This window comes from Crocodylus siamensis, chromosome 8 (assembly GCF_052110815.1).
Source record: "Crocodylus siamensis isolate JL-2025a chromosome 8, ASM5211081v1, whole genome shotgun sequence".
In the NCBI taxonomy this organism is placed as follows: domain Eukaryota; kingdom Metazoa; phylum Chordata; order Crocodylia; family Crocodylidae; genus Crocodylus; species Crocodylus siamensis.
The window spans coordinates 27,085,811-27,098,366 of record NC_143402.1 but is presented as its reverse complement, the minus strand read 5'-3'; the positions used below and the strand labels follow the sequence as shown (position 1 = coordinate 27,098,366).

Here is a 12,556-nt window from a genome sequence, read left to right as displayed (position 1 = left end):
GCAAAATTAAATTTTACTTTTATTTTGCCATAGGCAGTCACAGTGAATCTTCTAAGCTTGAGGTACAGGGTGAGTGCCGTTATGTAAGAGGAAACAAAATCTAAAGTCTGTAAGTGCCAAAAATTGCACTTATGTGGTTGTAAGTACCACTGAGGCACAGAAAGTTAAAACAGAACTTGGCCTTATGTCAGAGAATGAAGGAATCTACCATTTTGATTAACTTTGAAATATTCTGGGATTAACAATTTGCAATATTTAGATTAGACTATCCACTCTTGCAGGAAAATTAATCAGAATTATTAAGAACTGGATCAGGAAATGGTAGACTTGGCATGATGAAAAAAAGCTGAGATGAAGAGTTATGCTGTTCACAGCCTAATGTAAATGACAATGTTCTGTTATCTATTATGAGTTATTCAGAATGTCAGAGTTAATGATCAAAGCTGTGGAAGTCTGTCACACTGATTTCTTTCTGTACTCCATCATTAATATTAAGGCATGAAGCAACAAGATCCCCAAGACAAATAAACTGGAGGGAAATGATTGTGTATGTAGTATGAGAATATAGAACCCTGTTCCTGTGCAGATTCCTCCCCAATGGCAAAGGAGTCACTTTTAGGGTTGGAATTCATCCTTGGGCAGAGGGTGAACATAAAGCCACAGAAGCCCCCAAAATAGAACTTAAATGGTATCTAGGCCTTGAATTAACAATTTGGACAGTGCTAATTTACTGCTCAGACATTATCCTTTCATCTCACTGATTACTCACCCGTCCTTTGCTAACAGGTATAACCATGTCACAGTCCATTATGACTAAAACTTGTGATATTTTAATGAAGTGATGAGATCAAATTCTCCAATACATAAGTTACTAGTGCCAGTTGGGGTAACATGGTGAATGCACAAGCCTTATTAACATTATTGCCAGGAAAGTCAATCCACTGGAAAAATCCTGTTTTGCAGTTAAAAAAAAGCAGTAAATACACCAGCAAACCCCTAAGAATGGCTTGCATTTGAAAGCTTGTCTAGTTTTATTCCAAGTAGGTCCATTAAAATATATTACCCCTCAAACCCTTGCTCCTCACACTGCCAGGACCATCATGATGACATCATTCAAACCACCATGACAGGGATTGAAATATTTTCAGGTGGCCACTAGATGGCATACACTAGCTAATTTTATGCATTAAAAATAAGGCACCAATACAATAGCTTTGTTTTGCTTGCCACATGAAAGAAATCATAGAGTAGTAGGTAGACTATGGTTCACCTAGGAATCTCTGTTGCTTTTTTATGGTTAGCATAATGATTTAGTGGCAGGTATCTTAACATCAGAGCACTATCCATGTCTTACTTATTAATTCAGTCTGCTTGCCCACACCAAGTGGCCAGCACAATCCTCTGCTGCTTTAGCAAGATGGCTGACCCTGGTGTCTGTGCAAAGTCCTATTTAGTGTAGGAGTGCCCTAAAGTAGTGGTCTCCAAAGTGGGGTGCGCGCACCGCGGGGGGTGTGCAAGACGATCCATTGGAATGCGGGAAGAAAACATTAGAACTTCTATTTCTATTTATATAAATATACATATATTGGGGGTGCGTGCTCAAAATTTTTTTACTGGTAGGTATGCGTGATCAAAAAAGTTTGGAGACCACTGCTCTAAAGCAGTTGTTCTCAACTTTTTTTTTGTACCAGGATCCATTTGTAAACATCAATGGCCAGTCCTAACCCAGTGTCCCTCGCTCCTGATCTGATACCTTCCAGCCCCTCAGTGTGTGGGGCATGGGGTGGATGTGTGGGGCAGGGGGTGGGTGTGTGGGGTGGGGAGGAGTGTGGGTCTTGGGGGCCCCCAAACAGCCCCTTGCAGGCTGGAACTCTGCCAGCCTACAAGGGAAAAGCCGTGGTTTCACATATTTTTCTTCTTTAAAGGAAAATCCATTTTTAAAGTTTGTTGATCCATTTTTAAAGTTTGTTTGTGACCCTTTCCTATATTCTTGCAACCCATTTTTGGGTTGTGACCCACAGGTTGAGAAATGCTGCTCTAGAGCACTATGGTGAATGGCACATTACAAATAGGAGAGGAGGAAAGTCAGCCCACACAGAGCTCTTCAAGACTGCTTCCAATAGCTAAGTCAGCTTGCTTAATGCTAGGTCAGGTATCTCTACAATACACTGCACAGTGTAGAGACATATTCTCAGCTGTAACAAGTCTCTTCAGACCTTGTTTAATCATTTTCATTTTCTTGAAATACCCTGACATTATAATTTCAATTCCTAGTTAAATATTTTTCTCTGCATTCACATCACTGTATGAGGATTATCAGCAATATAATATATTGTACTAGTTAGGGATGAACAGAAGGGACAAAGGGCATGCTGTAGGAAGCTATGGCGTCAAACAGAAAATGGGCTCTGGCAAGCCAAAAGGTCTTTGTCAGATGAAAAAGTTCATCTAACCAAACTCCAGTTTTATTCTCTGAGATCCATTGGGTGCGTCTACACATGTGTATTTACTGTGTAGTAACTGAAATTACTGCACAGTATGGAAACACACCTACACATGCATGCCTGTACTGCACAGAAAATATGGTGATTTATGCCAACTTCAGTTTAAGTCACCATATGACTAATTAGTTACTGCTCAGTAACACACATGTAGACACCTTACTGCACAGTAACACTGTGTGTGTGGACTGACTTGGGACTAACTTTAATCCCAAATCAGTCCACACACAGTGTTAATACACTTTAACACCTGCACATGTAAACTCTGGCCTATTCCCAGGCTGTGCAGTAATTTACTGCACAGTAAATTTAAGCCAGTGAAAATGCATGTGTAGACACACCCACTGATTCTGAATTGTCTACTTCACTTACGATCCCCAGAGTTTAACACCTGCTTTTTTCAGCTCCAACTTACATTTTGAGCCTACACTCTAACTCTGACACTCTAATACTCTAACACTCAAGCTAACCTCTGCAGTAATATAATCAGGGCTTACAATCTGCTGGTACAGCTGGGACAAGAATCCTAATGTTCCCCTTTATATTCTATTGATATTTTAATAGAATTATTATTTCTGTAATGAAAATAGAAAGCAAAGATGAAGACAAACTATTCTTGCTACATTTTTGCATGTAAGCCAGATATATTACTCCCAATGTTTTTGATGACACTGAATATATTTAACTTCTTTTATTAAGAGGTGTCAATGTGAGCTATATATTACAGGCAGTCTTAATAGCACTGCCTATTATTAGGTTGACTAACATTCCAATTATCAGACCATGTTTTCAGTTATTTATAACTTGGCAAAATATTAACCATTAACCATCACCTTGCTGGGGTTGTTTGACCCCAGTACTCTTTCCTGCCATGGCAGGTGGTCGGACTTGATTATCTGCTCAGGTCCCTTCTGACCCTAGAAACTATGAAACTATGAAGACTGAAAGCTTACAATATTAACCATTAGGAGTGAAAGTTAGTGTTTGCCTCAGATTGACCCAAAATGGTTTGGCCATTTCTAAGAAAAAAACATACATTGATTTAACATGTTGAAAACTGATGACCTCTTCTTCTAACAGCTCCAGAATGTTGGTACTTTAGAGGAGGGAATTTGACAAGGGCTCAATTTTCAATCAGGGATGTGTGTTTTGTCCCCTTGAAAATACCCCAGTTTAGGCCAAATTATAATTTCTTAAACAACTGTAGCTCACATGTGTTCAGTGGAGACTACTTAACATCTCCAGTCTCCCAAGAATCTACCCTGATTAACATGTTAAAGTGTGTTGCTGTTCCTTTTGCTGGTTAATCCCCACATGCCATCTCCACAGACTACTAAAACATGCTCTATTCCCTCACTGATCCAACCTTTGGCAGGAATGAATAATTATCATCTCAAAAGGAGAGACAATGGGACAGGGGTAGATGTTGGGGCTTGGATAGTGAGCCTGGAAAGAGAGACAGGGTCTTGATTGATAAAGATACTGGGATGGAATAAGAGGAGAAAATGGGAGCATGGAGCCAAGTATGAAGAAGAGACAGAAGTTTGAGGTGGCATAACTTACAGGATAAACTTGGGGGAACAGGCCATTAACCATTAACCATCACCTTGCTGGGTGACCCCAGTACTCTTTCCTGCCATGACAGGGGGTCGGACTTGCCCCCGGAGTCTCTACCAAAAAGACCACACTCCACTCCAGAGCCTAAAATAGAATTCAGCATTCCTGAGTCTCAATTTCTATATTGCCAACAAATAGCTAAGACCCTCAGGATATATCTACACATGGTGTAGTACTGCACAGAGATACTTGAACAAGCTCTGAATTAGCTAGTTGGGCCAGGAAAACCAGTACAGCTGCATCAGTGCACTGTTCCACCTCAGTTAGTACACCCTCTTAACCTAAGAATTGTTATTCTTGATGATGTGCTTGTATACAATGGAATACCTTTCAGTGACATCCGGTATAAAACCTCCACTAGTAAAGGCAAGCCTATCAGAGCTTAAAACTATTGCTTCTGGAGTAGTCAATGTCATGACTCCCATTTATAAAATTAAGCACCTGCATTAATTGTATTAGTGAGGCAGTGCATCAAACTATGTAGGGCATAGTAATTCAGTAATTATTCATTGTCAAAATTTTCTTAAGGGCATTACCCTCAATATGAAAACATGGACAGCAGTAAAAATTACTCAGTATATCAGTTTTCTCATGCCTGGCATAAACACTGGAAAGAGAAACATCTATTCCTTTTTCCTATGAGACCAAAGATGACTTTGTTCAATAAATAAAACTCCCAGCCCTGCATTCCTTACTTGGTAATGACTTGGAATAAATGCAATAGGTGTTTTAAGAAAGTAGTCCAGCTCCCTAAATAACTGCCACTGTTATTTCTGACTGTTCATTAAGATTGCTGAAATAAATTTAGCATTGTGATTTCAGCTTCAGTTACTATAACAAGAAGTGCTCCTTTTATGTAATTTTTCAACTGCTTACTTAAAAAGATTTGAATCCACAAAACAATTACTTGAATAAAAATAGGTCTATTTCCCTCACGCCCTTATTTATACATGGGTGGATCTAGGATTTTGTGTGGAACATCATAATATATAAAAAAACATTTTTAGTCTCCAGTTTAGGAGAAACTAGCAGCTTTACTAGTATGATAGGGAGCTAGTTCTTTATTACTCATTTTAAAAACAAAGCAAGAACAAATATAACTATTGGAATGTGCACTCATTTGCTAGATTATAAATCAAGTTTGAAAAAACACAACAAACATGGCAAAAATAGTTAAAATAGTCAAAAGATATTGTGTCATTAGCCCCATAGACATTATATTTAAATGTACATTTCATTCAGATTCATAAAACAAAATATAGACTTCCTGAGTGTCTTAACAGTGCCTCCAATACTTTGCTGTCAGTCATTTCTAAACCTGAGTTAATATTACCACATCTCAGTTAAGGTTTTTAGTTAAAGCTAAAAACTGTCTTTAGGGTTATAAAATAGGAGAGAGCCATTCCTGGTAATGTCTAATAGACAACAAAATGGTGGAAGAAAGTATAGTTTGAATGCTGTACCATCAAAAGCATTAAAAAGTCATTACTGCCTGAATAGAAATACTGCTGCCCCACCCAGGCAGTTGGTTTTAAAGTTTGAGTGGACAAGGAATCAAAGTAGGGTACAACTAACCTCCTCCTCCTCCCCCCACCAGTTCTGCATCTGTATTTACATCAGTTTTTAGGCCTGATGCTCTTTCCATTTAAACCAATTTGCAGTCATGTAGTTTGACTAAGTTTCATGGAGCTACTCTTGAAATATAGGAGTATGTCCTGTAACACAGGAGCAAGCTAATTTTTCAGATTTCTTGGGTCAAACTAGATTTCATAGTTATTTAGTAAAAAGTGCTATCTAGTGAGAGAAATATTCTGAAGTGGAAGAAAATAAGAGCAGGTCCTAGAAAACAACATTTTTCAATACTTTCTAAAAACCAGAGAAGGCAGAAGGCTGTTTTTTGCTAAATATTTTCTTTATTGTTTGGGTGGAATTAGGTGTGGGAAGTCATCCTTAGCTCTCTCCAGAGAGGAAAGATAAATACAAATTCCAGAATATTTTATGCAAGGAAAATGTGCCTATAATAGTGGTGGAGTGGTGCTAGGAGTTATATGAAGTAGGAGGAGCTTGAATTAGGGTATGGTAGGTATAAGTGGAGTCTCAGGACGTGCCTTGGGAGAAGGTAAAGGAAGCTAGGTTTCTCAGAAGTTTTAAAAGGAATTATTTGTTATGATAGGAGAACTTAAAAGTGTTATTCTCTTAAAATTTATAATAAAATTTATTCTCTTAGAGAATAAAAGCAAAGTAAAGTTGTTTCTATGAGACAGGGATTTTGGAAAATTATTCACCGTGATTTTATTTCTCAGAGTTTGGGTAGTCCCAAACATCTTTACAGCTTATACCTACAGGGGGCCCAGAGTTGGCTGAGAAGGGAAGGAAGGGGGACTGACCTTCATTAGCAACTTTTTATTTTACCCAAGGACAAGACACCAAGGTCAAAATGCTGACCTTAATACTGAAACTGAAGCTCTCAGCCTCAGTAAGAAGTCATCCTATGCAGTGATATCAACACGGTAAATGTGTTCCCTGTGTTCACTAAATCTAAAATGTTTTTCAGATGTATTAGGGTTAACAAACTTTCAATGACCTGCAGGCAAGTCTGCATTGACTTGAGCCAGGATCTCAGGGTCTAGGATCCTATATCTACAACAGCCTAAAATCCTAGAAAACTTTGCTACAGACCAGAAAACCCTCGAGGCTCTCTCTCAGCATCAGGGGCCAAGAGTTGGGCCGCTTGGCAACCATATGGTCCAGGAGTCTGGAAGCCCTAGAGATCCTAGTCTGAGGGAAGTCCACAACCAATATGACTTGGAAGCTGAGTGAAACTCATGTTATTTAGATAATTTTTACTACTATCAACGACAACTGTTCAACCAACTGACAATAATTGTGTCAATTATGCTCAGCAGCTGACTGGCTTGTGAGGAAGTTATTTCATATTTCATGCCAGGATTACACTGACATATTGGTAGAAAATCCAAGCTGAAGACATGCCTACTGATAACATAAGAGAAAAAGAATAGTTATGATTGTACCATGGCTTCCTCCAGACTTCTTTGTGAGGGTAACCTCAAGAAGGGCATTTAGGAATCTACCTGTCCTTGATGATAGTCATATAACCATAAATGAAAAGTTATGAAGGGGCTTTTGACCTAACAAAAACCTTTGGGTGACAGTGCCCCCAAAATGGGACTTTCATTCCTGTATGTGATGGATAGCCATTCATTCTAAAAACTGCGTTCCAAGGGAGGATGCAGTCTTGCTTACACTACAGTGCTAGTGGGGCTGCTTAATAGAGTTGAAGCATCTAACTCCATGAAAAGGAGGAAGGGATGCCAATCACTAGAGCCAAACCTACTAACATCAAGCAGAGCCTAGCAATCAACTATTTTTTAAGCCCTTATTTTATATTTCTTAATAATTTTCACATTGTAAAATACAAATAGCATGTAACTCTCTAAAAAGATTATTATACAGCCTTCAACACTGAAAAATGATTTGACTCTGCAGACACAGAGACTCTCAATATTGGATAGACATAAACATTTTCCCTTCGTGTCCAAGGAAATTTGCAGCTGATTTTGGATGGCAGATTTGTGTTCTAAAACACATTAATCTAAACATTGTGAAAAAACAGAAGTTAGACTCATAGACGGCATATCCAGATGTGTGTGAAAGTTTGGTTCTCTAGGGACAAGTAGCAGCAGTGCACCCTGCACCGCTGCTACTTGTCCCTTGGGAATGACCATGCCACATGCACTTTGGCACTTGGATAGTTACCCTGAGGGTGGTAGGTTAGGCTGGGGCCAGCACTGGGCTGGTCCCAGAAGCCTTAACTGGGGTCCTGGGAGCTTTCTAGGTCTGCAGCTGTGGCGATCCTGCTGGGCAGAGCCTGGCTGGCAGCTGCAGTGTTTTTTTTTCCTGCTGTTTTTTTTTACCCCTAGATATCTAGCAGAAGAAAAAATAGAGCAGCGCATGCTCGGCCAGTGCACCCTTGCAGTGCAGAGAATGCCGGGCTGTTCAGCATGCGGCACTACAAAAGTGTTTGTGGTGCCACATACCTCATGACTGTGCCCATGTGGATGTGCCCTGACTTTCCTTCAGTGTCTGTACACTTTGGAAATGGTTTTCTGGGAGGAAGTGTTTAGAGCAAAGGACTAGAAGCCCTTTCTAATTTTGTGCTGACACTTTGAACTCAGTTAAATCACCTAACCTCTGTCGGCATTTATAGACATGCTCCAGGAGGTGGGGGTGGGGTATACTAATTAAAAGCGCATGGAATGTCACGCGTATCAGCATCCCCACACTGAAAAATGGTGGTGGGGTGCTTTGAACTAATGCTTGTCAAACTTGATTAATTTGCTGGAGCCGGTTATAATTACTAGGGCTGTGTGAAATTTCAGCAGCTGTTTTGTTTCAGAGGTATTTTGGCTCATTTTGGCACCTGAAACACTGAATCTGAAATGAAATGTAGGGCTCTGAAACATCTCTGAAATGAAATGAAACCATCTGAAATGTTTCAGAAAATTTCTGAAAGTTTCGGAGTTTTGGAGATGGGTTTGCAGGGAAACAGAAACTAAGAGGGAGGGGGAAGAGGGGTGGAAGGACAGCTCTGATATTGACATCTATAGCTGGCCAGTGTCTGCGATCTGTCCCTGAGGTCCCTTCCAGTTCCAGTGCTCTGGGGGAGGGACAGCAGCTTGCTGTCATCCCGCATGCAGATCAGGGGGCCGCACCCCCCAGGAGGGCTGTGAAGCTGTGCCAGACTCATCCTGGGGGGTGCAGGCCTCCAGATCTGCGTGTGGGATGACAGCAGGCTGCTGCTGCTGGCTGGGGCCAGCGCCGGCACCCAAGTCTGCTTGGCTCACTACGTGCTGAGTGCCAGGAAGACTGGTGCTGCCGCTGGCCACAGCCAGCAGCACCAGCCGGCTGTCATTTGCATGCTCCAGCCGCTGTCCGGGAGCTTTTTTTTTTTTTTTTTTAAATCCCTGCACTCACCAGCTGCAGCAGGCAGGCACAGCTGGAGGAGCTGCAGGAGAAGCCCCCATCTCTGCCCTGCTTAGTTCTGCACTCACTGGCTGCAGGAGGATTGATCAAGGCCTCCAAGGGCTCATGGCAGAGCCTCCTGATACAGTATGGGGTATGGGCGGCAGTGGGGATTCCCCCCCCACATGGCACCCATGCAGCAGTTGTTGCATTACGCAGCTCGGCAGGGTGTTGCATGCTGTCCCAGAGCTAGGGCAGCTCCAACAGTCACCTGGAGCCTGGCAGTGCTCAGCGCAAGTGGCTCCAGCTCCCAGACAGCACGCAGCTCCCTGCTGAGCCACTCTGCACCTGCACCATGGGGTAGCTGCCGCATGGGTGCTGCGGGGGGAAGTGATCCCTGCTGCCCTTACTGCCACAAGCACTCAGAGGCCCCAGTCACCACTTCTGCAGCCGGTGAATGCGGGGCTTTAAAAAAAAAAAAGCTCCTGGACAGTGTACTGAGCACGTGGCTGACTGCAGGCTGGTGCTGCTGGCTGTGGCCAGCGGCAGCACCAGTCTTCCTGGTGCTTGGTACAGAGTGCACCAAGTGGACTTGAGCCTGCTGTCATCCCATATGCAGATCTGGGGGCCCGTTCCCCCTGGGATGAGTCTGACACAGCCCTGAAGCCCTCCTGGGGGGTGCAGCCCCCTGATCTGCATGTGGGATGACAGCAGGCTGCTGTCCTTCCCCTAGAGGACTGGGATTGGAAGGGACCTCAGGGACAGATCACAGCTATAGATGTCATATCAGAGCAGTCCTTCCACCTCTCTTCCCCCTCCCTCTTAGTTTCACAGCGTGTGGAGTATGCGGATGGCAGCAGGATGCTATTGCTGGCTGGGCCAGTGGCAGCACTAGTCTTTCTGTGCTGGCACTGGTCCCAGCCTGCAGTGGCAGCCTGCTGTCATCCTGTATGCAGATCCAGGGGCCCGCAGCCCCTGGGAGGAGTCTGGCACAGCCCTGCACAGTCCCTGGATCTGCATGTGGGATGACAGTAGGCTGCCATTGCTGGCAAGTGATATGAGTTTTGCTTTGAACAGTTTGAGGTACATTTTCACAAAAGACCCTGTACCTATCTCCTTGAAACATAGCAGGATTCATGCCTTCAGAAGGGATTACCAGCCCTGCAATTTTTATCCAAACCAGGCAGGAAATGACAAAGTTATAGGCATTTTAGTGATTACCCCATTATAGTCTATGGCCAAAACACCAAAACAGCATCGGAACTCTGAAACAGATTCGGCCAAACTGAAACAGGAGAGCGATCCGAAACACCGAAATGAATAACTGTCCCTCCAAAATGCTGAATCCAAAACCGAATCATAGCATAGCTGTTTCACACAGCCCCAGAAGACTTGGTTATTCTGCTGGAGCTGGTGATTAATCAAGTCTGCTCTGATGCGCTGGAATTACAGTGTGTTGAAGCAGCCTCCGTGCATATGTATAGTAGCCCTGTAAGCCTTAGTTATACCCTCAGTAAAGTGGGGATTTTCCACACTATGTATTGGATTGTTGCTAATATTTATTCACATCTCTTGTGGGGATTTATGAGGATTGACAAATTTTTAATACACTGAGTTCCTCAGCTGTAAGGAAAAATTGCAGTACAAAGTACAACACTACTGTCTCTTTCTGAGATAGTAATGCTATGATGAGATAATAATCAGTAACTGAGGAAAACTGTTATCTACATCAATAGTCCTTGTTCTACTTAATATCATGAATGGTTTCTTATGTACATATTTATAGTTGTAGGAAGTGTTTTCTGAAGAGATCAATACCATGTTCTTCATGTGTAGATACATGAGACATTAAATTATAACTAGGAGAGCTTTAGTAATGAAACTGCTAATGGCATCTCATAATGGAATTAATGCTATTCTTTGCAGTTCCTGAAGGCAGGAAGTTTTCAATATTTTATAGGCAGTATGCAGAAGAGAGATTGGAATAAATTATGATAGTTTGGTGAAGTGCTAGTCTCAAAGCACTGGAACTCTTGTACTAATCCTTCTATACTCAGCAGCTGTCAGTCCAAATACCAGCCCTACTGGCCAAGACAGATTTTGTAAATTACAATGCTGTCACTAACTGCCTATCACTAAATATGCCTTAAAGATGGATTTGTTTATATTGGGAACACAAGCAATTAATGGTGACATACTGCTGAGCAATGCAAGGGAGAGGTTGAGATACCAAGCTGCAGTTCATTAATCTCTGGAACCTAAATATTACAACAAGTGGGAACATCTCACACCCTTAATATGAAATGAAAAATTACCACCTTCTACATATTACTCCCATCTGCACTGTAGTAGGCATAATGAGTTACAGTGACCCTATTCTGTGATACTAAGTGTTCTTCTGCAGAAAGAAGGTGGTTCCAGCCTTATAGGCTGCATGGATTTAAGGAAGTTTTTCCTGTTGCCTAGAAATACATTTTTATACTGATTCACTCATTTCATTAACACTGAACACAGGTACCAGAACAGTGAGTGAGAGAGGTACATAATTATTTCTATTTGTGTTACAGCTCATGCCATTTCTTTCAAGTTACATCCTTTAAGTGAAGAAACACTTACATGGGCTGTAAAATAAGGTTGGCATGTTTCAGTGTTTTCTATACAATTCCCTTTTCCAGGCACTTATGAATTCTTAGTATCTGTCTGCTTTTTCAAGTGCCCTATTTTACCCAACATGCTTAAAACAATCCTTATATTTGTAGAACAACTTGATTAGCACTTACTGTTTCCTTCTGCATTCGATGGCTCTATCTATCCTGAACTCAGGTAAACTGATGAATCCTTCTGCTTTTTCATCCTATGAGAACAGAAGAGGAAGTGCTGGTGAGGAAGAGTGTACAGCTGAGAAAGAGAGGGAGATAAGAACTGGGCTCATGGTTAAAAACCAGGGTAAGTACTAGTAGTCCAAATAAGGAACACATTACTTAAACATGCACTGCTGACTTTTTATAGAAGTGGCTAAACTGTCAGTTTCCAAAATGAGCTACATTATTGCCAGTCTCTCTATTAAAGACAATGTGAAGATTATTTTCAACTTTATGCAAAGTATTTGAACATATAATTAATAGCTCTACAGAGAGATTCTTGGTTTTCTTAATGTCGATTACATCTTCACAAAAAATGTTTTGTGGACACCTTTCCCATTTATGGCTGGGTGGACCACCTGTTTTCCTAAGGGCGACTAAAATATTGGAAAAGTAAAATTAAGAAAGCATGTCATGTAATTTTTTATATAACGTGATTTAACAAGGGGAACACAAGAGGGTCTGTGCCAGCCAGTTTGCTGAAGATTGCAAATAAACACTCTGTAGATCAACAGTGATCCATGGCTTTGAAATCAATAAAGGGTACCACATTTCCATACGTGTTAATAAGCAAACATCCATACAACACAAACA

The 12,556-nt window shown here is 41.5% G+C and overlaps 1 protein-coding gene across 1 annotated transcript in view; it reads right to left on the bottom strand.

Annotated features, from left to right (window-relative positions):
* LOC149858241 (connector enhancer of kinase suppressor of ras 2-like) overlaps positions 1 to 12,556 on the bottom strand; it is a 762,411-nt gene that overhangs the window by 60,356 nt on the left and 689,499 nt on the right. The window contains exon 20 of the mRNA XM_090059075.1: positions 11,882 to 11,955. Within this exon, the coding sequence (XP_089915201.1) occupies positions 11,882 to 11,955 (74 nt within the window). The remainder of the gene's footprint in view (positions 1 to 11,881; positions 11,956 to 12,556) is intronic.